Genomic DNA, 27,258 nt, shown 5'->3' on the forward strand with positions numbered 1-27,258 from the left:
TTGCTGGGAGCTGCAGTCCAACAGCATCTGGAGAGGGCTTTCCCAGCCCTTTGAGAGAGAAATGCAGACAGGAGAGGTAAGCAGGGAGCCTTTCCTAAATCACAAGTGGGCAATTCAGCCCATTTTTGGCTACCAGCCTGTTTGACCTTCAAAAGCCAAGAAAAGGAGCCACTGAGTTGCAAAAGGTTTATTTTCCCTCCGACGTGGAGGAAGAATGAAGGACTCAGCGAAGGAGAGCAAAGCGAACGTGTGGGTTGCCGGGGAGGAAGGCGTTGCTAGGATACTCCCGGGTTCAGAGGATGGAGGTGGTTGCTAGGATACCTGTGGGGGAGGACCTCATGGATGGAATAGGGGTTGCTAATTAATTGTTACATTATATTATACATATTATAAAATATATAATATTAATTGTTATATTATATTACACTCGTCCCTCTACATTTGTGCCTTTGACTTTTGCAGATTTGATTATTCACAGATTTGATTAATACATTCTCTCTAGGAACATCTAGGTCCTCCAGCGCAGCTCTGTGGTCAGCTTTAACAAAAAGTTACACTGAAGGACCAAGAGATTCCTAGAGAGAACACTCGGCTAGGCATTTGTAGCTCCTCCAGCACAATGGGGGTCCTTTGCCCCTGACCCAGCGAATGTGGAAGGATGAGTGTAACTGAATATTAATAAGAAGAAAAACAAAAAATAAATCCTCACCAATCGCCATCCTCTCTGCAGGAGAGAAGCCCTACAAGTGCACCTGGGAGGGCTGCCCCTGGAAGTTCGCCCGCTCCGATGAGCTGACCCGGCATTTCCGCAAGCACACAGGCATCAAACCTTTCCGTTGCTCGGACTGTGACCGCAGCTTCTCCCGCTCTGACCACTTGGCCCTGCACCGCCGGAGGCACATCATGATGTGAGGAGGCTGACCCTGGTCCTGTCCACCCCCCAGTCTGGCCACTGGAGGAGGAGGAGAGCTGCCCCCCAGTGCCCCGTCGGACCCTCGCCCGATTCTTGCCTTTGCTGCAAATGGATGGAGCCAGCATCGAAAGAGCCTCCCCTCCCACCCTGGTCCTTGCCACTGCACCAAATGAGCCAGAGGGTCATCCTTCTGTTGGCTTCTTAGTTTTGCATCGTGGGGCAAAGAAGGTGTCTTTTCTTGGGGATGTCTGGCAATGGTGGGGCAGGGGTGGGGTGGGGGGTCTGACCAGAGGGGCAGATGGTGGGTCTCCAGAGGTCCAAGCCAGATGGATGTCTTGTTGGCTAGAATGGACGTTGTTTGGCTCAGGCAATGGCTCCTGCAGAAAGATGGATGTGAAGAAACCTGGCCCTCACCCTACTCCTAGTTTCTCTTTGGCGGAAAAAGGTGCAGATTTGCAGGAGTACCTGGTCCATATCTGCACTTCTGCGGTGGGAAAAGGTGCAAATCTGCAGAGGTGCTTGGTCTCCACCTCTTTTCTGTGTGGTTACCTGGTCCGTATCTCCCTATAGCTGACCCCAGGGACGTTTGAGGAGTTCAGGCTTCCTCCTCTGAGCACCGAAAACAATCCCATTGAACTGCGAAGCACTTGGGAAAAGCATAATTGAGTTTTGATGTACAAGTGCCGAAACAAGAGTCTGCATTGGAAATTGGGCTTGGAATCAATCCATCGTTGGATGCCCAGAAATTCAGGACGGGGTTTGCCTGACTTGATTCAAGTATAGGTTTTTGCAGGCAGAGGCAAACCCTTCAACTTCGGACATTTGTACCCCTTCCCCTGACTATGAAGAGACTTGATTTCATCAAATTGTGTTGCCAAATTTGACGGCAAGATCCCATTTTTAAAAAACTATGAAATTCCATTGATCTTTGAGAAGTGTGTGTGTGTGGATATGTATGCAAGGTGGAAAGAGAGAGAGAGAGAGGTGGGAGGATGACTGTTTTTAATTTGGTCTCATTCAACCTGTGATGGGCCTGATCCCATTACAGACTGATGCATTTTTCCCTGTTAGTTTTTTTGGGGGGTGGTTTGCAAAAAGGGGGCACACCATTTGTTTTGGGGTGGATGACAACCATGGGAAGCGGGGTGCGAAAACAAAAAGGGAGGACTTTTGCGGAACGGAGAACTGTGACAACAACTCAGATGTGAGGCGTGTATCAGTGGGTTTCTAAATTCTGGGTACAATCTTGGGGTGGACAAAATGGATGGATTCTCCCAATTTGGTGACCTGCACAGAAATGAATTTGGGAGTGTGTTTCGGGGCGGGTGGGTTGCGTATCCCTCTGCAGAGAGGAACCGGATCCTGGCAGAAGCCTTGGAAGCACAGCATTCGAACTCGGTTTACAATGAAGGTCCAAAGAACTGCCGGGATCCCATTTGAATCACAGACACCTGTTGGGATTTTTAAACTTTCTTTTTGCTCCCCTTTTCCTGCTTTTGGGGAAGTCAAATATGAACATGGTTTTCCAAAAACTCCTTTGCGTGTGTGTTGTATCTTCTCATCTTCTCTCTCTTGCAAATTCAGCCCAGGGAAACTGCTTATCTCCATTTACCAATGTCATACTACTCTTAATCCTTTGCACGGTCAATTCTGCTTTTGGGTCAGATTTGGGGGTTGAGGGAAGGGATCCACAGGTCCAAACCAGTCTTAGCTTGGTTTTTCTTGGCGCTTGGCTAGGATTAGGAGTGTAAATCTCCTGTTCATTCTTGCCCATAAGGAATAATTTCAGTTTTCCTCTCCCCACTGGGCTGAATTATGAAAATGTTGTGCACTTTTCAATGCTTTACTATCTTGGCTCTTTGCAAAGGTGCGAATTTGCAGGAGTACCTGGTCTGTATTTGCTCTTCTGTGGTGGAAGAAGATGCAAATCTACAGAGGTATGTGGTCTCCACTTCTTTTCTGTGGTGCAAAAAGGTACAAAACTTTGGCTTTGTCCCGAAAGCTCCTATTTTTGCACCAAAATGTAGCTTTTGTACAATAGATAATAAAATTCAGTGATTTTTTTTTAAATGCCAAAACATTTTTTACATGTCACCCAGTGCTTTGAAACAAAGGCATTGATTTTCTACTCTATCCGTCGGTCACACAACCATTTGCCTGTCCCTTTGGTTGTGTGTGTAGTGCACACTTAGTTCTGCCAGCAGAGGGTGCTGCCGGATACTCATAGACACTAAGACTAAGCTTTGGAAAACTTGGAATTGCTGCGCAGGTCTTGGTTTTGTGTTAAGCTTCTTCTCCTGATGCCAAATTTTTCAGAACGTGAAATAGATCTGTACTAAAGCTGACTTCCCTGAATATAAGGAGAGCCCTGGGCTTGGAAAAATAACTACAGGGAGCCCTTGGCATCCGCTGGGTTCCTTCCATGCATGGATACTCAAGTCCCATTAAATAGTATGGCGTAGCAGTGAAATGGTGTCCCTGGTATGAAATGGCAAAATCAAGGTTTCCTTTTGGGAATTTTTATATATTTTAAAGTAATTCCATACTGTGGATGTGGATGCTTGAATCTGTGGATAAAAAATATCCATGGATATGGAGGGCGGACTATATTCACGTTGTGGTTTTGGCTTTTGCAGATTTGATGATTTGTGGTTTTGATTAGTATGATTCTCTCTAGGAATCTCTAAATCCTCCAACGCAACTCTGCTGGTCATGGACCATAGAGTTGTCCTTCAGGACTTTGGCATTACCAGAGGAAACACTTCTCTAGGTGTTTATAGGTCCTCAGATGTGATTCTTTGGTCAACCCCTGGCAGCTATTGGCCATAGAGTTGCACTGGAGGACCTGGAGATTCCTAGAGAGGGGTTCTCTTAGGTAAAAAGAACCCTTTGTGGTTTTTCCACATTCACGGCAGTCCTTCATCCCTAACCCCAGCGAATGTAGAGGGACCATTGTGTTAAGCTTTGCAAAAAGGCAAGTCAAAGCCACCTTAAATGGTTGTCACTTCAGTCCTGTACATGCCATAAGGTAATTTATAGTGTTTCCAGGCATTTTCCAAAAGCGTTTTCTTAATAAAGCGATGCATGTTGCATATTGCCAGTCTTCCAAACAACCGCACAACTGATGATGGACGCTGGGTTACCTTGCCAAGACATCTGATATTTGGTTTGGCCTGTTTTAATGCTTGCATTGCTTTGTCTCTGGTTTGCTGTGTGGTCCTTTTGGGAAGCAATTGGGACCATTTAATACACAAGCAATCTTTAATAATTTTAAATGTCATCTAAAGGATAAGGTTGAGGAACTTGATTCAATACGAGGAAGGAATTCAGTTTCAAAGTAGTTTGTGTGTTTTTGCTCTGTGTGTGTAGAGCATAGGGCCAAACTGCCTGGGATATGGCAAAATAACAGTCCTGTTGCTGGTAAATGTTCCTTAGGTCAGAGGAGCATTTCAGTTTTTCAGAATGGAGGAAATGGAGACTGGTACCAGAACCAAAATGAGCATCTAGGGCTGCCATAAGTTGAAATCAACTTAAGGGCAGGTAACAGAGGCAACGAGTGCGAATTCCCTCTCTGCCTCTGTGCAGGTTCATTGCCTCCTCCTCCCTCCCTTCTCTCTGCAGGAATTTCCACCTTTGATATAATGAGGTTAATTGCCTTTCCTTTTAAAGAAATCAAAGAGTTTGTTTGTAGACTTAGAGTCGCTGAGGCAACAGACAAATAGCGGAGGGTGAGAGGACTCCAGTTTCGCGGAAATGATGCCAATGCCAGTCAGAGCCATTGAACCCGTGTCTCATCGCCTGGGGATTTTGGGTGGAGCGGGGATTGTCCTGGGAGGAATCCCCCAAGCTTTCATTTTGTGACGGTTGTGCAAGATTTGGGAATAAGGAATCGAAGGGCAGGGGTTTTAGCCTGGAAAATGGGACGGAGGTATAAATGCCAGTGCAGCGTAGTGGTTTAATGGTTTAAAGCTGTTGCTTGTTACCTGGTCAGGTAACCCTCTGCAATCCCCTTCGGTTGCTATCTGCTACCACCTTTTATATTGTTAGTTCTTGAATGTGTACATCTTGTGTGGATGGTGCAAATTCATTGCAAAGAAATCCATAATTGGTTTGCAATATTTGCAGTCTGGAGACCGATTCTCGGTTTGACCCCTGCTTTTCGTTGCCCAAGCCCTTTCGGCTGCTTTACTTGAGCTTATAAAGTTCCCCTATTAAATATAGATTTGCTTTAGGGTCAGATATGACTTGCACACAACAACAACCACAAAATAGTTTCCTTCACTAGTTAGGATGTAGGCTCTCCATATGTAAATGCAAAAGCCATTAGTAAACTTTTGTCTAAGTTTGTAACCTGAAACTACCTGCTTTGTTTATTTTGAGGCAGTAACCTCAGATTGAGGAAGGCTCCTCTGCTACAAGAGAGCTGATTCCTAACAGTTTTAGCTTTGATATCTTTCTTCCAAAACAATGGAAACCCAAACTTGCAACAGACATTGCTCCCCCCCCAAAAAAAGCAAGGTCCGGTCTGCCATGCCAGGCCTTTGCCCATTGTCCACTTTGCCCAGTGCCCTCCATTTCCAGGAAACACGTCGCATTCCCCACCTGTAACACTTGATTCCAAACACAGTGGAGATACGCACCTGTTTTATTTTATTCCATTTTAGAAATAGAGATATAAAATATATATACATATGTTCTAAAAACAACGTTCACGTGGAGTTTTAACTCCTGCAGAGAACAAGAAGCAAGGCCATTTTGTTTGTGTTTTATTTGTCTTTTTAAAAATTAATATATATATATATATATCTGGGGAGAGAGATTCTTTCTCGCACTCATTTCCAAAATGCAATTCTCCCCTTGACTTCCTCCGGAAGACCCTACAATCCTTGTGTGATGGAGGGGCAGTCAATGGCTCAAGGGTTGTGTATATGGACAGCTTGCAGATGCCACCGAGCTCTTTGTCAAATGCAAGGGATTAACTTTATTCCTTTCTCTTCCACCTTTGGACCTGACAGCCATGGACTTGCAGGACGCTCGATGCCAGCCCAAGAGGAGCTTAAACATACCTGTTCATCCTGTCCAGGTAAGATTGCAAACATATTAAGCCATTCTAAGTTCCTACCATTGACCTCTAGGTGGAATATGTATGCCATGAGGACAGTGATTGGTGGCTGGACACCCAGGAAACCTGTGAGGACCATACATCTCCACTGTACCCTTGAATTCCCTTTAGGTAGCATATTTTGGAGAGTCCTTTGGCTACTTTAGATTCCAAAGATGCCTATTTTTGCAACAAGTATTGACCCTGAAGTCCCTTCCTGTTCATCTCCTGTTGCTGAAAAAAGCCTCAGGGGCATAAAGGGTGGCAAAGATGCTGCCCCATACTCCCTATAGACAATTTGTGGGCATTTGAGGCATTTTTGCACACAAAAAAATTGCTTTAACATCTGTGGGCCACAAAAGTGGCCCCAGGTTGCCCTTCTGTATCCCTTTCTGCATTAGGGGCAACTGGACTGTTTGGTTTGATTGCTGCAGAAAATGGGGTCTCAGCCTTTGGAAGGATGCGTGTTGCTCCCCTGTCATTGCTAGAGTTTTATTACAAAATGCCGACGCAATTACATCTTAGAAGCAAAATATAAACTTTCCACCCACTGAAGGTGTTGTTTTTGTGGGTATATCATACACACGCACATACATACACACTTATATAAAAGGGAAACGTTATCCTTTATGGTTTGCATATACAAAACTCTGTACAGTTATCATTTCTATATACAAAACCCCACCCAGCCTTTTGGGGCAGGAGGGGGGCAAGCTAAGAAGCCAAAGGGGATACCCAAACCCTCGGTTTAGTTTTGCACAGACAGCAACATTTTCTTCAAAAGAAGCAGCATTTTCTGTAGGTAAAATAAGAAATCTTCACAGATATATTATTTTCTATACAGAAAAGACCTTGTTTCCTGCACAGAAAATACTACTTTTTGTGCAAAATAATTACACACACACACATTTTGCACAGAATAAGCCCTGAATTGCAAATATCCATTGCATTTTTCCCAAGACTTTGTCACAATGAAAACTGCTCAAATTACTCATTGGGCATCTGAGAAGATGTAAGGATGTCACCGAAGAGGAGACCAAAGGCACCTTTTCTCCAAAAATTGGGGGGGGGGGGAGAATGGGGGAGAAGGCAGCCTGCACCTATCTTCCTGTGCAATCTGGCATGGAAGAAGAGATGCAGAAGGAAGACTTTTTTGGCACAAAACACACACAGCCCCATAGGTTTCCATGCAGCCCTCCCTTCCCAACGGATTCAGTGCTTGCTTCAGGGTGACTCTAACTGAAGCAAATGGAAAGTGTGCTTGGCATCTCCCACAACTCTATTGCCCTCCTTCCCAGCCAATTTGTGAAGACATCACATTATGAAAGCATGCAACTTCATAGGCACACACCACACAGCAAAGAGACACACTCCGTCCAGGGAGTTGCACCTCCTTTTGTTTTGAGGCCCCCCTGAAGGCAATCTTGCCAAGAGAACTCCGTGATAGGGTTTGCTTTAGGGCCACCATAAAGTCTGAAATGACTTGAAGGCCCATAACAGTAACAACAATAGTCATGATGCGCAATCCTTGCTGGATGCTTTAGCTGCAAAGCTGGACAGGCAGCCCTTTGTCAAAATCGAAGCATGAGAAGCAAAGATTGTGTCCCAGAGAGGGCTGGCGGCCCAGTCCTCCTTTGCAAGAGAAAGGCCAAAAAGAGACCCACAAGTCTGCTTCCTCAACCCATTCCGAAGATCACTCCTTCCAGGTGGTTCCTCTCACTAGAAAGATTTTGCTCTTCTCTTTTCTGCTGTTTAATTTGAAGTGTCAGCTTGTCCGTAGCAAACTTTGGAAAGGCCTGAGAAGATGCCAGACTGGCCACTCCATCCCATGTCTGCCTTGGGGTTTGTGGGGCCAGCAGAACGTCCTTCTGATCCTATATTTGTGAGGTAGGGGAGACACAATCCAAATGACTGACTTACATAAGGATTAAGGCAAACCATGAGTCCTTCCCACAGAGGCTTTAAAATCCACATCTAGGCCCAGCAAAAGAGAGGAGCCAGCAGGAGAGAAGAAAGAGAATAAGTAGTTTTTCAGTAGAAGAACCCAAAAGGAGTCCATTTGGGTCAAGAGGGTGGCCTCTCAGTGCATTCTAGGTCTCTGTGTTGTAGTACCAAAAACAAAGGATTTCCTCCACCCTCCAAACTGGTTCATATAAAGTCAGTAGTATCCATGGATAAAAACCATAGCAGGGATATTGTTTACACACTTCTGGCAGAAAAGGAGCAAAGAGGCAAATTTCAGACCCAGGCCCTAAGCATGGAAGGGTTGCCATCCTGCAAGTCCTGAGCCTGGTTATTCCCAGGAAGTTAAAAGGGGACAATAGTTTTAAAGAAGCAGAAATAAATAGCACGTTCCTCCGGAGTACAAAATTGGGAGAAGGAGGCTTCCCATCCGCGACATTCATTTCTCTTTGAGAGCCATGATGTTGCCCAGGATTTTTTGTGGCATCAGCAAATCCAAGCCAGGAGAGTCAGATGTGTGAGTGGCCTTTGATCGCAGGGCCGTCAAGGTTCTTATGTACAAAAGGGGAGCGACGGAGGAAGAGGAGGAGAGGGTGGGATGTCCTCTTCAGTTCTGGTGCCTCTTCATGTGCAAAGCCAGGTGGTCCGAGCGGGAGAAGCAGCGGCCGCATGCCAGGCACTTGAAGGGCTTGGCCCCGGTGTGCTTGCGGTAATGCCGGGTCAGTTCGTCCGAGCGGGCAAAGCGCCAGTCGCAGCCATCCCATGTGCATTTGTAGGGCTTCTCCCCTGGGAAGGAGGAGAAGAGATACCCATCAGGACATCAGCATGCCCTCCAACTATGCTTCCCCCCATTGCCCTCGGCTTACTTCCATTGCTGCAAAATGAGTTCAGAATGCAAAAGTCATTTCAACCCCATTGACTCAATAACAAGGAGAAGGAAGAATCTTGTCCTTCCCTGTCGGCTCAGGCAAAAGCAAACTGCTCCAGCCTTTCCTAGCTCAACTGTTTTTCCATGTTAGTTCCTTTTGCCCCCTTAACCACACTCTGGCATTGCTTGGCCACATCTGTTTTCCTCTGCCAGATGTTGGAGGGCACCATGCATCGCCTCAACTCTTGGGAAGCACACAACCATTAGGCTCCCAAAGGTGGCAGGTGTTTACTGGGAATGGTCAGCATCACCGTCTCCTGCCCCCCAGGAAAGAAAATCTGTCCTCTTAGTACTGATGTTAATCCAGCGAACAGGTAGAAAAGTTAGAACAGTTAGTAAAAACGGTGACACAAAAGCCGGTAACTAAAGTTATAAATGGCTGGGCTCCTAAGTTAATCGTAGCAAATCCAGGGCTGTAGAGATGCACCAGAGCAACAGGTGAAAGGTTGTGATTGTCCTCGCTGCTTTTTACAGTACGTTCTTTGAGAATTAAGTCATTGTCCGTATTCACTGTGACCTTTTAAAAGTAACTTGTGGCATTACTTAAATCCGTGTGTGTGTGTGTGTGTGTGTGTGTGTGTGTGTGTGCACATGCGCACACACACACACCTTTATTGGATTAACCAAATGCACAAACTACATGTGTACATAGGGTCAGCCCAATAAGGCTATCACTGTTTTGTGGACTTTTGATGTTTTGGTACTTTGCTGCATGGTCAACATGGCTACCCTTGGGTATGTTTTGTGGCATTACTTGTTGTTAGTTCCTCTCTATTAATTCTCATTATGTAAAAACATACTTTAGGGCTGATAAGATACCAATGTGAAACTTGAAACGTTCTTGTCAAAACGCTTTCAAGGTAATGTGAGGAAGTGCTAGAACACATTACCTCTCGCACCAGTGAAACAACCTTGTTCCCACTCGGTTGTGCTACTTTTGATATGTAGTTTTACGTAACTGAGTTTTCGCAACTCATTACTTCCCAGCAATCTTGGCCAACGAACGCAAAGAGTTGGCGAGGGAGACACACAGCCCAAATTCCCACTTGCTTTGCTCCTCCGTTGGAAGAGGCGGCAGAAGCAGCCAAGTCTCCACAGCTTTTGCTCACATGTTTTCAAGCCAGATTTATTTGTGCGTGGCACCCTTGCCTTGTCATGCTTCCGGGACACATACACACAAACACAAATATACACACTCCTCTCTGGGGCCCCATTGCAACCGACTGGGTCTGGGTGCGGCCCTTTTGCAAAGCCTGAGCAAGCAGCCAATGTGTGCAAACCCAAATGTTTGCATTTCCTCCTCCAGTCCTCTATGGATTAGAAGGAGAAGGTTCATTCTCTGGGGTGAAAACTGAGCATGGAGATGTAACATTTGGGGACAGTAGCAATAGCATTTACATTTCTATATTGCTTTATAGTGAACTAAGTGGTTTACAATGCATAAGCCTATTGCCCCCAACAAGCTGAGGACTCATTTTACTGACCTACAAAAGGATGGGAGGCTGAGTCAACCTTGGAGCCTTGGGTTTGAACTCACAACCTTGTGGCAGCAGGACCAGCCTAACTTAACAATAACTTCCAGAATCTCTTAGGCAGCATGGCTAGTAGGATTTTGGCCATGCTAGCAGAAGGATTCTGGGAGCTATAGTCCAAAAAGAGGCAATTTTTCCAAATGGTGGTGGGGTGGGACAGAGGTTACTAAACCAGGTAGATTTCCATTATCCGTTCCAAACAGTTAGCAAGATTCTGGGATCTTCTCTCTCCTTGTTGATCCTATTAATGGTGCCTTTTTCAGAGCCTGGAAAAGTTACATTTTTGGACTATTAATCTCCCAGAACTGCCTTGGGTCCCACACTGGGAGAAAGCGGGGATACGAATGAAGCTGATCGATCAATAAGAAAGAACCTGCCAACCAGTGACAGTATTTATTTATTTATGGAATTTATATCCTGCCTTTCTCCCAAAATGAGATTCAAGGTGGCTGGTATGGATGCAGGCCATAAAGGCTGGGGGGTTCTGGGGGGGTTTGTCCAAAACAGTGACTTTTCCAGGGGCTAGTGTTAATTTTGATAGCACCCTTGGTAGAGATGTAAAAGGGTGTGCGAAGGCAGGTTGCCCTGTAAGTTTAATGCAGACGTATCAAGCAAGAGGCCCCACTATCAACATATGTAATTTATATTTGTGTTTGTATTCCATGCTCCATCTGTGGAATGCAGTAGAGTATAGGGAATTGCTTATGTTATCCTCAGCGTAACCCTGTAAGGTAGGCTGGACCAAGAGCAACCAGACTAGGTTCATCCAGCCAGCTTTCTAACTGGTCAGGGCCCTGAACTGGACTCTTACTGGTCAAACTTGGCTGTGCATGAGCCCACATGGCCAATCTATGTGTTCCTCAGGGACACATCCATTCATGCTCTGGAAGCAGGCACACACCTATCCCCAGGCAGGTGCGGCCGGAATGGGCTCCTGTCCACCCAAACAGGTGCAAAGCAGGTCAGCGTCCGGATCAGGCCAGAATGGCGAGGCGCGCCTTGGCCTTGGGCAGTGAAATGGCATTTTATGACCCCCTTAAAAAAGAATCTCTGAGCAATTTATGAGCCGGCTGCAGAGAACTTTACAGCCTCCCCCCGGTTCTCCTTCGGCAGAGCTACACCTGGGGCTTATTTTCAGCACACCGACCAAAAGGCCAGCCCCACCATTGTCCAAGGTAGGGTCAGTGCTCTCTCCCAGACAATGGCCAAACTGGTTTCCTGGATGGAAACGGAATGCTTTCCATTGTCCCCCAAATTGGCTCCTTCCCCCGGACAACATGGCAGGGCAGCCACAGACAATGGGCCCGCCAGCCGCCATCAGACGGGCCGGTTATATATTTAATCTCCCAAGGCTGCTGGAGCCAGGAGGAATGGGACCCCCTGCAGACCCACAGGCCTTGCCTCCAGGAAAGGACGCTTCTGGGAGAATGTGTCCCATCCAGGCGGCAAGGCCAAGAAACTGGCGCATTTCCATGCGGGGCCCTCTTAGGAAGGGAAAAAGGTTTCCTCTTGCTCTGACTCTTGTTCCCAAAGTCAGAAAGCTATGAAGGGATGGAACCACAAAAGATGGGGTTAGGACATTGTATCCCTCAATAAGAAATCTGTTCCCCCCAAATGAAGTTTCCATTCAGTACCCACATTCATGAATTCTGTATCCATGGATTCAATCATCCACACTTTGAAAATATTATGATTAACACATGAAGAAATGGAACTGAAGTGGAATGACAACCTACGGTTCCTCTCCTTTTTTGCACAACATTGTCCCTCGTCCGTTGCCAATCTGTTGTTATACTGTTATTATCATGCAACGAGAGATGCCCATCAATTCGCAATTATGCAATAATAATGGTATAACAGCTAATCAGCAACGGATGAGTGACAACGTCATGTGAAAAGGAGAGGAGCCATAGGTTGTAATGCCACATCAATTCCATCACTAGTTCCTTGTGCGGTAATCATATATATTCCAAAAATCAAGGCTTGATTTTACCATTTCATAGAAGGGAGACCATTTTACTATGCCACTGTATTTAATGGGACTTAGGCATGCACAGATTTTGGTATTCACAGGAGGTCCTGGAACCAAAGTCCAGCAGATACCAAAGGCCCACTGTAGTATCTTTAAGAATGATTTATTTCAGAGGAGGATCCTTTGTGACTTTCTGCTGTCTTCTTCAAATGCATGGAAGAAAAATTATGAGACCCAGCAAGGAGGAGCATGGCTTCATCTGTTGGCACATGGCACTCCATGGGCCATCATTGCCCTGGTCCAGAGCCTAGTGTATTCCTATGAATCTCCATGCCACCCTCTCTTCCTTCTTGTTCCCCAGAAGGAAGACTCCTTCCTGGGGCTGCTGCCAGCGTTGGCTGCTTGGCTGTGCTTGGTTGAAGCATAACAACAACAATAATAAAACCAAGCACAGCCCAAAGGCCAAGACGGTGGCTATAAAGCTGATTTACGAGGGAACAAGGAACATACTGATAAAACACCAGCGTGAAAACAGCTAACCAACTGGCACCATGGCATTAGAACCAGTCTTGCACCTGGCACCCTTCTTTGACACCTCTGAAAACACACTACCCGAGGCGACTGCTTCAACATTAAAGGGTTTCATCCAAAATCTGAATACATACATGGTTTTAGATCATTTTACCTTCACCTTTTTAAAATATTCAATAGCTTAATATGTGGTTGCTGTTGTTTTTTTATGTATTGCAGGCTGGGTTTCTCTTGTTATCCAAAATACTTGGGACCGGAAGTGTTTTGGATGTTTTCGGATTTTGGAATATTTTCATATACATAATGAGATATCTTGGAGATGGCACCAAGCCTAAACATGGCATTCATTTATGTTTCAGGTAATTTTATCCACAATGTTTTAATAACTTTGCAAAAGTTATTAAACAAAGTTTGAAAGAAAGTATATACGCTTGAACCCTCAGAAAGCAAAGGTGCCACTATCTGAGCCGCTTATGGAGACCATTTTGGATTCTGGACTACTTCAGGCTCAGAATGCCAGATAAGGGGGACTCAATCTGTATGATGCTAATCTTCCAAACCAGCTTCAAGCCCTCCCTTCCACCTGGGAGCCCCAGCCAGGGCCAGCTCTGCCATTGGGCAAAAAATCAGATTTTTGCAATAAATCGGAATATATTTTTAACAGATTTGATAGCAGTGCTAACTTGCATGGTTAAAAAGCATTCTCCCGTAGAAAACATGCTGGGAAAAGTTTCCCCTTATAAATGAATTCACCGTCGCTTTTGTTCATTTGTAAATGCTCACTTACCGGTGTGAGTCCTCTGGTGTGCTTTCAGGTGTGAACTTTTGGTGTAAACCTTTGTGCAACCTGCAAAGAACAGAAAAGATGGATCAATGTGAGAAGGCTGGCAAGTGGACCCCAAATGTGCCAACCTTATTACTGTTGTTACTGTTGTTATGATATACAGCAGGTCCTTGGTATACCACTGGCATTTGGTTCCAGGGACCACCATGGATACCAAAATCCACAGATGCTCAAAGTTTGCTTTTGGAATTTATATATTTTAAAAAGTATTTTCAAGCCGCAGACACTTGAATCCATGGATAAAAAAATCCATGGCTACTGAGAGCTGACTGTATTCTTCCTTTGCATGAAAGCACTCCTGAATTTTCCGCTACCAAGCTGAGATGGTTTCTCTGGCCTCCTTACCTGGGTAGTCACAATGATGGATCCGTCTCTTCTCCAGCTCTGGGTTATTCCTCCGGTTGTATTTAGGTGTCTGCATCACGATGTGCGCCTGGGCGAGGGTCCCGATGCTGTTGGGGAGCGTTGGGATCTGGCGCGCTGGGGCCAGCTTCAGTCCAAAGGCCGCCTCATAAGGAGGCGGAGGGGATATGGTGTTGATCAGCTCCGGCTGGTTTTCGGGGCTCCCGGGCTGGGAGTTGGGGGGCGAAGGGGGCAAACTGACCCCTGGCACGGGGTAGAATTCCCCAGGGATGTTGAATCCACTTTGCCCTGGGGAGGCCGCCACCTGGAACGGCTTGACCTGCCCTCCCAGCCGGACGTGTCGGGAGTCCAGCCCGGAGCCGCTGCTGGTGGACATGGCCACCCCATTGATGGTGCTGATGGCGGTGGTGCCACATGTGGAGTGGGCCATGGTGGTCATCTCTCCGCTGCTGCCACCGCTGCCAACTGGCAACTGGTAAAGCAGACTGGAAGACAGTGGGATCTCAGAAGGCATCTCTTGCTTGACAAAGATGTTGTTTGTTGCCACCGACTGCGGCATGCTGAAGACACTGGTGAAGTCCGGAAGAGTCTGGGTGGCCCCTCCAGCCGCGGAGGAGCAAGGCTGCGCAAAGCAGGTTCCCGGCTCCATTTTGATCTGAGGGAAAGGCGCCAGGGGCTTGGTGGGCCGATAGAGACCAGTGCGCAGGTGGGTGGTGTCTGGCAGGATCACGTTGATGTTCACGCTGTAGGGCATGGAGGACGGTTTCTCCGTGGAGAAATACTCGTCCACCACGGAGGCACTCTCCCGGCGGTACTTCTTGTCTGGCACGGCCAGCACCGGCAGTGCTTGGCCCGAGAGGTACTTGTCCATTTCGGAGCGAGCCTAAATGGCAAAAGAGAGAGGGAGGGAGAGATGGGGAAAGAGTAATTCAGTAACATATGCAATAGCACTGGCAACTGGATTATGACTCCAAGTGGGTCTCCAGTAAGCTCCTTGGATATCAGAGTGAGGAGAAGGAATCTCAGAGCAAGAGCACTGCCTTGGAAATTGCACACACAAATTGTGTGTTCTCGGCCTCTTGGAGCAGTGAGTGCAGACTCTTTCAAGTAAATGGGTCAGATTCCTTTGGACTACAACTTCCATGTTTCCTTGCAAGTGCTTGCAAAGGGCTTTTAAAAACAGAGCTGGGGAGTGTATGTGTTTTCTGTTCAGTACAGGGCTTGGAAGACCAAGGGCCCCTAATGGCCCCCATTGCTACCACCAACATGCAGAGGAGCAACAGTTCTGACCGATTGTGTGTGTGTGTGTGCGCGTGTGTGTGTTTAACACAAGAGCAACGCTTCCAAGGAACCCTTGAAGCCGGATCCAAATGCCGCACATACCTCAGCCGTGAAGTGAAGCACTTTGCCTGGGGAGCTTGGCATTTCTGGCCTTTCTTGCTCCTGGCTCTTGCAAAGGGTGGTCTTTGCTCAGAGCCTGACACAGAGCGGCTCAAGAGGCCAAGAGGTGGGAATCTCTCTTAGACCCGGAGGAAGGGTCTAAGAGATTCCACTGAAATGTTAAGAAGGACTTCCTGGTGGTTTGGGCTGTTTAAGAAGAGAATATGCTGCAGCTGCCTCAACGGACGCTGGTAGAGTCTCCTTCTTTGGAGGTTTTTAAGCAGAGACTGGATGGCCTTCTGTCCCAGGGAGGAAGGCTTGGATGGTGTCCCTTGGGACCCCTTTGAGCGCTATGTGTTAAGAGTTGGAAGAGACCCCAAGGCACCATCCAGTCCAACCCCATTCTGCCATGCAGGAATATGCCATCCAAAACCTCTGTGTGACAGATGGCCGTCCATCCTCCAAGGAAGGAGACTCCACTGACCTCTGAGGCAACAGCTCCTTCCACTGTCGAACATTGCCTTCAATACGAATTCTGTTCAGCTGAGCATATAAAAATACCAGTGAAAAGGGGGTAGGCAAAGAGTGACCAAGGGAATGCAACACAGGTTCTAGGTGTGAACTATTTGCAATGTTAGAATATTGGAAGGTTGAAAAATTCATTTGTACAGGAAAAATTCTTATTAGAGAGGAATGCCTTCATTCCCTGACCCTCCCGTCCCATGCTATTATTATTATTATTATTATTAGTCCTTAAAAGCAGTGTTTGCAAAAGCATTAAAAACAGAGCTTGGGAAAGTGTGTTTTGTTTTCTAGGGCAGAGCTTGGAAAACATAATTTCCACCCAGAGAAACGTTTTCTCCTTCGTGAGGCTTGGCCTCTGTGATGCTAATGACATATCCTGGGCGTTTGCAGTTGATGTTTAATGCATTGTGGGGAATGACACCATCCGGGTCGGTCCCCCGTGACATCAACCTCGGTTTTGGGGTTTGGCTCTGAAATCTCAGGGCCCAGGATGTTCCTGACCTGGAAAGTCTGGGCTGCCATGGCCACCTTGGCCCTTTTCCTCTCTTTCTTGGTGGTCCTAGTACTTCCTTTCTGTCTTTCTGGCCATAGGGCCGGTTGCAATGAGTGTGCCAGCAGCGTAACTCCTTGTACCCAGGATCCTCCCTGTCCAAACATTCCTAACGGATTATCCCACATAATAGAAGATCCCAGCCTTTGATCGCCCTGATAGCAGCAAACCCCGAAGGCAGATAGCGAGAGGGACCAAGGTACACAGCCCAGCCTTGCAGGGCCAGAAAACTCCCCTCTTCCGCCTTTTCTTAATTGGAAAGCAACAGGAAACCTTGCGTTGCTTTCAAGCTCCAAAACCCCCAAACCAACCCCAAAAAGCAATTGCCAGCGATGTAGAGGAAAAGGCACCGATTAAAAAGCTCTGCCCTCGGCCTCTTTGCCCGCATTCCTTCAAAAAGATACTGCTCTTAAACAGAATGTACTTACAGCCTTGTTTGGCTCAATGTCAATCTTTATTGTCTCCCTGGTAAAATATTGACCAAGGCAAATATTTGCTTCTCTGATCATTCAGTCTTGGTATTGACCTCAGGCTCAGCCAGTTTCTGTCTCTCGTCCGTTCTCTTCCTTCTTGAGACCCCTAAACCCACCAACCCAGATGGGCAGAGGAAAGGGGGGGCACAGAAGGAGTATGCGGGCAAAGGACCCTCCGATGGTGCCCCCCGGCTAGCCATTAACACCCTCTTTCCACCATCTTCCATGTCAGGAGGGTGGCAAAAATTGCCTTTGCCCTTTCATCTGAACCTTTAAGGAGACATTCAAGGTGGTGAACCTGAACCTTTTTGGGGTTATAGTGGAGGATGATGGGTTTCAGTGGCACATTGGAGAGCTCACTTCAAGTTCAGACTAGAACCCAAAGTGGATTCATGGTCTCTTTTACCTCCACCAACCAGCCATCCCTGCCTTCTCCTCCTCTGAAATTGTAACCCCCATTAATTCAGATCCAACTATATCTTCTAATATTCTTGGACCTTTCAGGTTGCTGGTTATGGTTGTGGTCCCAGTCCGATCCTAGCCATGTTCCTTTGCTTGGACTGTGAACGCCTCAGTGGATTTTGGGAGTTGAAGTCCCGGAAGTCTGACTGCCCCCTTCGCCTTCTCTCCAATACACTTCTGGGGCTGGTGTAATGACAGTCTTTGGTTTCCCCTTTCATTAGCCATGCATTTGGGAGTGCTTCAGCTGTGTATTCCTGCATTCCCAAACTGGTTCTTTGGACCCCTTCTAGGATCCTATGCCAGGACCCAAGAAAGGCGTTTCAAAAAATTATTTTGCACTGAAAATAGTAAAATACAGGCACAGAAAATGGAGGTGGAAAGGGCAGAAATCTCTCCTCGAACCGCCTGGTTGACTTCAAAGGTTCTGGACCTCCAAAACGGAGGGCCGCCTTATCCATTCTGCCCTCTTCCAAGTTGTTCTGTTCCATTTATCATCTCCCCATTTCCTTCCTCAAAGGATTTTTATGGAAAGGGTACATGCCACAATCCTTCCAAGACCAGCCTGAGTGCTCACTAAGAGGGCAATGAACTGCTTGCATGGGGTTTGTTGCCATGTTCCAAGGGGCCATGGACTTCTAAGAGAGGAGCAAGATGAAATCTCCACGAAGGAAGGGGTTAACCTCTACTACAAGGCTACGTGTTGCTTTCCGCGTGAAAGTGTTGGGAACCTGAGTCCTCCGTACATGATCTCATCCTTCTTGGCTCCCCTCCAAGGTTGGCCAATTCCATCACAGAAAAATAGATATATATGTGTGTGTGGGTATATCTGTCCCAACATGGAACTGACGCATAAAAGGGATTAAGGTGGGAGGGGGACAAAGGTTGTCAGGAACGCAAGCGCGCGGCCAGGAAGCTCCACCGGCTCTGAAAGAACGATGGCGCACAGAGCGCTGAGGCCCTTGGAGGCAGCCATGTTGGGTTGGCACCAGCGGCTGCTCCTTGCTGGGCTGGAGAAGCAACAACAACAGAACATGTAACACCAGTAAAGTACATTCATTCTCACTAGTTAGCTCCACCTTAGAGCGGCCATAAATTGGAAATGACTTGAAGGCACACAACACACACACACACACACTGGATCCCATATGAAGGAGATGGAGCATAGCTTTACGTTCATGCCGCAGCTGTGGAACACCACCTCATTGGTGAATTGTCATGTTGTAGCACTGAATGTGCAACCAAATGCCCCTACAATCAGTGGAATGAGCGTATTTGTATCAAGGCCGCAGAACCGGAGCACATATGGTGCTCTTCCACACTGATGTGCCTTGTGCATTGATGTGTATATCATAGCCAACCTGGGTTTCAAAGAGATGGACTCTCCTGTCAAGCCAACAGTCAGTAAGAGAGAGGCTTCTGCATGACTGTTCGAGGAGCCCCTTGTTTCCTCGCCGCCAACACATATATAGGTCAGTTTGCATTTCCCCTCCTCCTCTCTGGAAAGGATGCAAATGCCCTCTTTGTATCATCTCCAGTGGAACCACACAGGAAGCCCATTTGCAAAGGACAAAATGAGGGCCCATAGAGAGACGGGTCAAAAGTCCAGTTTCCTTAGGAAACAGTGGTTTGAGAAGAAAGCCATACAGTGGACCCTTGGTATCCATTGGGGTTTGGTTCCAGGACCCCCCTTGGGTACCAAAATCCATGCATACTAAAGTCCCATTAAATACAATGGCATTGCAAAATGGAGTCCTTTTATAAAATGGCAAAATCAAGGTTTGCTTTTGGAGTTTTTCAGACGGTTGAATCTGCGGACGCAGAATCTGCGAATATAGAGGGCCAAATATGCTCTAGCCTTTTCCTTCCAAACCGAAAGTTTCCAGGAGTTGCGAGAATACACAGACTATACTTAGGAGAAGTCAATTAATGTCAATTAATATCACTTTGATTTCCAAAGGTAAGAGACAGTGCACCTCAGAAGAGCCAAGAAAGGCGCTTGCCTCAGTGAGACTCCAACAAGATGCATGTTGTAAGCGCAAACCCAGGCTGTCAGTCACCCAAGAAATCACCTGGCCTGGCAGGTGAAGCCAAGTCTTCCCTCCGGAGATCAAAGGCGCCAGCGAATCCGGCTGAGATCTTGGCTTTGGAGATGCTCTCCATTGTGCCTTCCAGGAAATCCTGGCAGCCGGCAGCTCCCTTTGCCACCTTCACATCCAGAGGATGCCTCAGGCTGCATCCACACTGGAGACACAATCCGGTTTGGCACCGCTTTAACTCTGTCTGGCTCAAGGCTATGGAATTCTGGGAGTTGGAATTTGTTGTGGGCCCCACAACACACTCCAACTCCCAGAATTCCATAGCCTTGAGCCAGGATGCTGAAAAGTGGTGCCAAACCGGGGTTATGTCTCCAGTGTGGATGCACCCTCAGTGTCCTCTCTGTGCATCAACATACAAAGCCATTTTCCCTCTCTCCTGCATTATTTTTGGGCTCAGAAATGCAGTTCGAGGCCACTTTAAGTGATGTAGCTCCCTCCTATGGGATCCTGAGATTTCTAGTTTTATAAGGTCTTTAGCCTTCTCGGCCCACAAAGCTACAAATCCCAGGATTCTGTAAGATAGAGCCATGGCACTTAAAGTGTTCCCAAACTGCATTATTTCTACATTGTTTTGGACAGGTTCTGGGCCCACTTTGGCCCATTTCTTTGCTGTCTCCAGCCTCTTTCTCCAGGCACAGGTGTTGCTTTTTCCTTCTCTCCTTGTAGGAACCCTACGTAAGTTTTAGGATCCTTGGAGGAAGGTTTTCTCTGAATCCCACCATTATCACAAGGAGAAGATGTGATTGAGAGGGACTTCTCTGTGGCTGCACCCAAAATGTGGAACCCTCTTCCAAAGGTAGGCAAAGACCTTCTTATTTAGAGAAGCTTGGGGCTACTAAGATGTTGCAGCAGAAGGGTCTTGTGCTTAGTTTTTAATCCACATTCTTGTGTTTTGGATGCTTTTAAATTCATGCTGTTTTTAATGGTATTCTAGCATGCCTTCAAATCATTTCCAACTCATGGCGACCCTAAGGCAACCCTATTTTTCTTGGCAAGTTTCTCCAGAGGGGAGCTTGCTATGGCCATCCTCTGAGGCTGAGAGAGTGTGACTTGACCAAAGTCACCCAATGGGTTTCCATAGCCGAACCAAGATTTGAACCCTGGTCTCCACAGATTGCAGTCAAACCCCTACATCATGATGCCTCTTGCTGTTTTTAATAAGCAAGCTTATTCAGGTGTTTATTTTAAATTGCTTCTTTAAAATGGTCCTTTTTTTATCTGCCCCAAATCTAATCTTAGGTGAAAGTTGGGGAATAAATGGATTAAATTTACTTTAGCGGAGAGTCTGCGATCCGTAGGGTCTCAGGAGGAACCGGGGAAGGGCATCTATAGGGAGAGTTGGGCTCCTTTCCTCCATTGCAGCCAGGCTAAAGAGGAACAAGGGGGTCTCACAGAAATTGTGGGGCAAGGGACGAAAATGCCACTGATTTTTAAACTGCCTTCTTTTGGGAAGTCAATTGCAAACCACCCTCTGGCCCCAGCCCTGGCATGGGCACCGCTCCTTGACTTTACCGCGTTCGCTGCCAACAAAATGGCGCCAGGAAGCCTTGGCACCTGAGGTTAATCATTAACCAACGTGCTGCTTCCCCTTAGAAAGAGAAAATGGAGGGAGACTTTGAGATGTCAAGCCACAAAAAGACACACATGCACAAATGAAAGAATCCACCGAAATGGGAATATGACATCTACAAGAATCGGTTCTTCCCACGTGAAGCCAAGAGCCAATGTTCTTCTGTGGGGCCCACATGATCCTGGATGTCATTTTTTAAAAAGGAGAACAAGATAGAGAGGTGGATTTTGATCCCTGATATGATCTTGCTATCTTTGGGAAAAGTTGCAAGCGGAGAGGATTTGTGTGTGAGTCAGTTTCATTTCTCCCTCTGAGCTGCAGCAGGCCTTTCCTGGAATGCCCAAAATGGAGGGCAGGAGGTGGTTCCTCTTGTAATGTCTGCCTTCTCCTTCTGCCCAGCCCAAGCCTTGGTGGCCTTTGTTGGGTCTTTTGGGTGGAGAAGGAAGCCATGAGCCCAAAAGCAAGCATGGGAAGGGGCAACATCTGCAACTCATGAGACCCACAATGTAGAGAGTGCCTACTGCATATGGAGTATTTCTCCCATCGCATGGAAAGCCATTCCCATGTGCTGCTAGCTTACTACATGGGCCTAGCGGGTAGTTTTTCAGACATGTTTGTGTAAAGGCAAAAAAACACAACGTTAACCCAAACTGAAAGTCAACAAAACCTACTCCTTTTTACTTTGGGAAGTTCGCAAAGGTGAAAAGGAGCTGGTTTTGCTAACTTTCTGTTCAGATTAATGTCGCAATCTTTCTCCTTCATTTGAAAATCTACCCACTTTTTGTATTCCTCTAGTTTAAATTCAGTTTCTGCATGAGATCTGTCCCATGTGATAAACTCCATATACCCAGAGGGTTGGCAAGGCTCCCTGCCCTTCCTCAGGTTGGCTTTCCATTATTTTGGAGAGGAGAGGTTGCACAGTATCTTACAGCTGACCGGTGGCTGCTCCCTTCCCAGTTGCTTCTCCTGGGACATCTTGCCATAGGGCTTATCAGTTTGATTTTTCTCCCCTTCACAACCACAGCAATTTGCCTCCGTGGGATAAACTCCAGCTCCTGACCCCATTGGAGCCAGATGCCCAGGAGAGATTGTCTGTGGCCATAATCCCATGGAGCATCTCCATGCATCCAACCTCTGGCACTTCCAATGGTCCCATTTTGTCTGAGGCAGCCTCAGTTTTTCCTCTGTTATCTCATTTTTCAGCTCTTTTAAAAACATCCCAGTTTCTCTGTCCTCCTCCCTCTTGTCTCCTTTTGCCCTTCAAGGGCTGCAAACTGAGTTCAAAGTGCAAAAGCAATTTATACTCAATTATCACAGGAGGAGAGGAGGAGTGGATCAGAAGGGGCTTAATGCCGCCCTTCCTAGGAGGCTCAGGCAAAAGCAAACTGTTGTAGCCTCTGCAAACTTGCACGTTCTTTAATAACGGGCACCATCTTGACCACACTGATGTTGCTTGGCCACATGCATGTCCTGCTTTTCAGCCATGAATTGTTGAAGGGTATGTACTTGGCACCATTTCTCTTCATGTGGAGAGAGCAGCCATCCCCTCTTTGACCTCTTCTCACTCCAACATCTTGCTTTGAACCAATCCCACCTGCCATCCACCCCTATTTTGGCTAAATTTTAAGAGGAGACCAATGCGGAGGTCATAAGGGCCTGATTCCCGCTACCTTTTAAACCAGATCACAAATCAGTTTGAACCGGTTTAAATGACCCTGATTCCCACTTGAATCAAATCGCCAAAGCAATTCGGAGAGGGGGGGCATGTGCTAGATCCATTTAACCCGCATCTTTTTGACGTGCTGATTTTTTCCATGTCATTTTGGATAAATCAATTCTGCACAAGTGTGAACCAGATGCGGATAGAAAGTGATTTAAATTTGCCCTTTGAGCAACTGGAGTGGGTCCATTTTGAACCGATTCATTCATCAATGTGAACCACAAGTGGGTTATTTTACAGGGGAAAAAATGTGATTGGGGCAAATGTATTGGGAACCACGCTCCGCTGTCGAATCGATCCATCAATTCAGATTGCACACTGATTTACAAGGCCAAGGGAATCAGGAAAGTTACAGGCCCTGAGCTGGGCCTTTGCAACCTCCCCCCCCCCCCGTCTTGCTTGCTCTCTGTTTCCTCCCCAGCAAGAATGAAAGTAGGAAGGGACAGGAATCTCTTCTTGCCTGAATGAAGCGCATGTGGGGTGTGCATGCATTTGTGTGCAGCAATGTGGTGCCTGTCTGCCTTCCCTCCTTATCCGGCCCTTTATCTCTCTCTCTCCTTGCTGCCTCTGCTGCTCAGAGGGAAGCCTCCAAACCTGGAGAATCTCAAGGAGAATTCCATTCTGGTGATTCGGAAAACAAGAGCCCAAGAATGGCACGTAATGCCCCCCTTCTCCGTCCAGCCAGGCCCTCCTCCCTCGGGGCACTTGGCCAAAACACCTTCCTCCTCTTTGCGGAGAAAGGAAGGCAGCCCTTCCCAAACCTTTTTTTGCTCCAAAAGCACCAAAATGCACTCAGGGAGGCCTGACTTTTGGAACCATTGTCTTTATTCCCTTTATTCGGTCTGGCCTTCCCCTGAAAGTGCCTCTTTGGCCCTACCCAAAGCACACTGCTTCTGCCCAAAACTTTGAAAAGGGCTCAAACAGGCCAAAGCCAAAAGCGGAGGTTCGCCAAACTAACTTTTTTTCGCAGCGGATTGTTTCTCTCCATAAGAAAATGTACGGCTCACTCAGTCTCACTGACGCACCCTAAAAAATCTTTGCCTTCCCAATCCCAGACAAACCCCAATCTTCTGTTCCGGCATGAATAATATCTTGCTTCCTTAGCAAACTTCTGTGACCCCCCAACACCTTCATGCGAAGGGAGGCCTCCATTTCCCAACACCTTTTGCACAACTCATCACCACCACCTTTCCAATTGGAAAGAGAACAGTGTCAGACCTCTTAAAAGGAAGCCCTCTGACCGAACAGTAGCCTCCCATTTTGCCACCAGCGAATCCAGAGTATTTGGGTGCCGTGAGGATCCCAAGGGCCGGCTTACCTGTGCCAAATCCTGTGGGTTCTCCAGCATCCGAACGGGGGGCTTCATGTCTTCGAAGACGGCCGGGTCTTCGTTGGCCTCCCTAGACATTGTGACAGGCTTCAGGGGGGTGAAGGCTGGGCTTTCGTCCGGAAGTGGGGTGCTCAGGACAATCCCAGTGGTGCTCATCCTGCCTGGCTCCCTTGAGTCCACTTTGCTGGGTGGCAGAACCAAACCAGGGGAGGAAAACCAGGCCTTTTGGGGGGCAGCGTGGCAAGCGCTCAGGGACTGCGAAGCATGCCTTGTCTTGAGGCTGGTCTTGAGGAATCCAGGTGCTCTGTAGCCTTAAGGATCCCAAATTGTTGCAGAAAAGCTTCACCTGTCCTCAAGGGGGCGGTGCTTTCACCTGGTACATGTCACTCTGACAGGCCTGGGGAGCCAATGGGGGAGGGAGCTGGCTCTGCTTTGGCCAATGGGAGGGCCAAGCCCTTCTTCCTTGAGGCCACCCAAGACACAAGTGAGAAGTGGAGGCTGAGATGTGGGTCTGGCTGCTGGAGCCCTGTGGCCTTCAGCCATGTTCGCGCATAGGCAGCCAGCAGAGAAGGGGGGCCGAGAGTTCCCTGCAAGGTGCTTCCAGGGTAAACAGCTCGGTGGCAAGTGTGCTGGATTGTTGTGGCCCCAGGCTTATCTGGAGAATCTTTCCACTTACTTAAATAGGGTTGACCTCCCATGCGCTCGGGACAGGTTTCCCCACTGCCAGCCAGACACACAGGACTTGGGGATGGCTCTTTGGTAGGGTTGCCAGTTGGAAAACTGGGGAGGGCTCCTCTCCCTCTAAGGGGGATTTCAGTCGGGGTTGCTTGATGCACAACCAGGGAACAAGTGATGCACAAATTCCTCTTTCTATGCAACCATCAAAGAGGCAGAACTATGGTTGCTTGAGCTGGTAACAAGGAACGCTTGCAGAAATCCCTCCTTCTGTGCAACGGTCAAAAGGAGAGGAGCCCTTTTTAGTTTTCAGTCTGGCAACCCTATGTCGTTGGACTTCCTAACATTTCTCCCCAAAGCAATGCTGACATTTCATGAGCAGAAAGCCTATTTAGCTCATTCCCAGGCCCTTCACCCCAAACCAGGATGCAACAAGGTTAAAAATCAGATTGCACACACACACCCAGGTTATCGTGTAACAGTCAAACCAACTCAGGAGTATGACAAAAACCAATCAAACCATTGAAAAAGTTACAAATATTAGACATTAAAATGTGCTGGAAAACTATAGTTGGAGGCTTTCACTAGGGCTTTCCTCTTGCTTGAAATGAGCCCTCCAAAACTGGAGAATTAGCAACCTCAGGCTGCATCCACACTGGAGAAGTAACCTGGTTTGGCACTGCTTTGATTGCCTTGGCTCAAGGCTATGGAATTCTGGGAGTTGGAGAATGTTGTGGGGTCCAGAGCGCACGTTTCTACTGCGCCAACAGAGGCTCTCCAAGGCAAAGATAATGTCTTCACGTATTCCTGCTCCCTCCGACAATCCAAGACACGGACGGCTGATAGACTCAAGGTTGTGCCTTTGCGGCAGCAGCATCTGCAGACTGATAAAGCGTTTGCCTGTTGCTTTCCTTCCATGGATGAAATCAGAGAGGATTCTTTTTTAGGCTGAGAAATCATTGACAGAGTTGATGCGGAGCTAAAGGAGAGAAAGGGAGGCCGGTGTGAAGTGCCAAGATAGTCGGCCCTGGAAACCCCCATCGAAATCTGGGGAAAGCAAACACTGGAAAAGCCATTATGCCACTCAACCCAGATACGGTTTGACTCCAGCCTCGAAGAACAACACTCACACATAGCGCACAAAAGCTGCCTGTGCGTTCACAGTGGTCCCTCCACATTTGCTGGGTTTAGGGACACAGGACCCCAAAGAAAAGTGGAAAAGATGCAAAGAAAAAAAACACTGGTTTGTTTAGGAGAACTCTATGGCCAACATTCACCAGACATTGACCATAGAATCATGCTGCAAATGCCTAGAGAGGTATTTTCTCTAGGGATCTCTAGGTCATCCATCGCAACTCTATGGTCAACTTCCAATAGGGTTCTGCTGGAGGATCTAGAGAACATAGTACCCAAATCCATGCATAATCAAATTCACAAAAGTCAAACCCACAAATGTAGAGGGCTGACTATATTTTTGCTTTTGCCTCTTTCGCCTGGCTCCAGACAGTCTTCCTCCCCAAAAGACACACAGACACACACACAAGGCCTGGGCCATCTTTGTGTGTGTGTGTGTGTGTGTGTAGATATATATATATAGATATATATTTACCCTCGGCCTTGGCATTTTATATTTGAAAGGCATCCCCCATGCAACTGCAATTGATGCTCAAGGCATCTTGCTTCAGGATGTCCTTCAGGGATGCCCCTTGTGACATCACTCTGATGACATCACCGTCTAAGAACCCAGCAGTCTCTGGATTAAAGGATCTGGGGACCATGAAGCACTCCAGGGCTGCATCCACACTGGAGAAATAACCTGGTTTGGCACTGCTTTGACTCTTTCCTGGCTCAAGGCTATGGGATTCTGGGAGTTGCTCCGCTCTGGGCCCCACAACAAACTCCAACCCCCAGAAACCCATAGCCTTTAGCCAGGATCCTAAAAAGTGGTGCCAAACCAGGTTATCTCTCCAGTGTGGATGCAGCCCAGATGTTGCTGAACCGCAACTCTGAAGCCCAGCATCCCCAGTCAGGACCTGACACTTGACAACATTTGGAGGGTCACACGGTTCCCACCTGGATTCATCAGACCTTGGAAAATTACTTTTTAAAACCATTTTGTTCCTTTGCTTGTTAGTGTTTAAAAAGCAACTAATTGCCGTTTAGTATTGTAAGTAAGTAAAATTTTATTTATATACCGCCTTTCTCAGACCAAGGCGGTTTCCAACATTCCACATAACAATATAAAATCACAAAAAACATAACATTAAAACCTTATACAATAAAAAGCACCACTCATGCCAGCCTAACATGCTGAGGAAGGGTGCGAGGAGA

At 47.2% G+C, this 27,258-nt stretch overlaps 2 protein-coding genes across 8 annotated transcripts in view; one reads left to right on the forward strand and one right to left on the reverse strand.

The window, feature by feature from the left end:
* The window catches only part of LOC149308614 (Krueppel-like factor 8), a 74,849-nt gene that overhangs the window by 38,028 nt on the left and 9,563 nt on the right, over window positions 1-27,258 (forward strand). For 2 of the 5 annotated variants that reach the window (XM_089536122.1, XM_089536120.1), the window contains 3 exons: window positions 5,929-5,996; window positions 13,159-13,298; window positions 13,755-14,178. In XM_089536122.1, the coding sequence (XP_089392248.1) occupies window positions 5,929-5,996; window positions 13,159-13,298; window positions 13,755-13,773 (227 nt within the window). In that variant the 3' untranslated portion in view covers window positions 13,774-14,178. The other 3 variants (XM_089536123.1, XM_089536121.1, XM_089536124.1) reach the window with 3 other exon arrangements.
* On the reverse strand, window positions 223-24,475 carry LOC149308615 (Krueppel-like factor 5). 3 transcript variants are annotated; one of them, XM_089536117.1, is made up of 4 exons: window positions 16,553-16,654; window positions 14,129-15,029; window positions 13,727-13,786; window positions 223-321 (listed from the first exon to the last, which is right to left on the reverse strand). In XM_089536117.1, exons 1-4 carry the CDS (start codon window positions 16,571-16,573, stop codon window positions 293-295), a joined length of 1,011 nt encoding a protein of 336 aa, XP_089392243.1. In that variant the 5' UTR covers window positions 16,574-16,654; the 3' UTR covers window positions 223-292. The 3 variants fall into 3 exon arrangements, with proteins under 3 accessions (XP_089392243.1, XP_089392244.1, XP_089392242.1); XM_089536118.1 differs by lacking the exons at window positions 223-321; window positions 16,553-16,654 and adding exons at window positions 5,538-8,762; window positions 24,241-24,475; XM_089536116.1 differs by lacking the exon at window positions 223-321 and adding an exon at window positions 5,538-8,762.

The sequence above is a fragment of the Sceloporus occidentalis genome, unplaced genomic scaffold (assembly GCF_023333645.1).
Source record: "Sceloporus occidentalis isolate IW3139 unplaced genomic scaffold, rSceOcc1.0.p SCAF_8, whole genome shotgun sequence".
In the NCBI taxonomy this organism is placed as follows: Eukaryota; Metazoa; Chordata; class Lepidosauria; order Squamata; family Phrynosomatidae; genus Sceloporus; species Sceloporus occidentalis.

Excerpts from the sequence above, each read along its gene's own strand:
- LOC149308615 (XM_089536118.1), bottom strand. The coding sequence starts at position 24,408 with ATGAGCACCACTGGGATTGTCCTGAGCACCCCACTTCCGGACGAAAGC. Across the intron at positions 15,030-24,240 it reads ACCCACAGGATTTGGCACAG|GCTCGCTCCGAAATGGACAA; the intron begins GTAAGCCGGCCC and ends TTTGCCATTTAG. Across the intron at positions 8,763-13,726 it reads ACACCAGAGGACTCACACCG|GGGAGAAGCCCTACAAATGC; the intron begins GTAAGTGAGCAT and ends CCTCCTTCCCAG.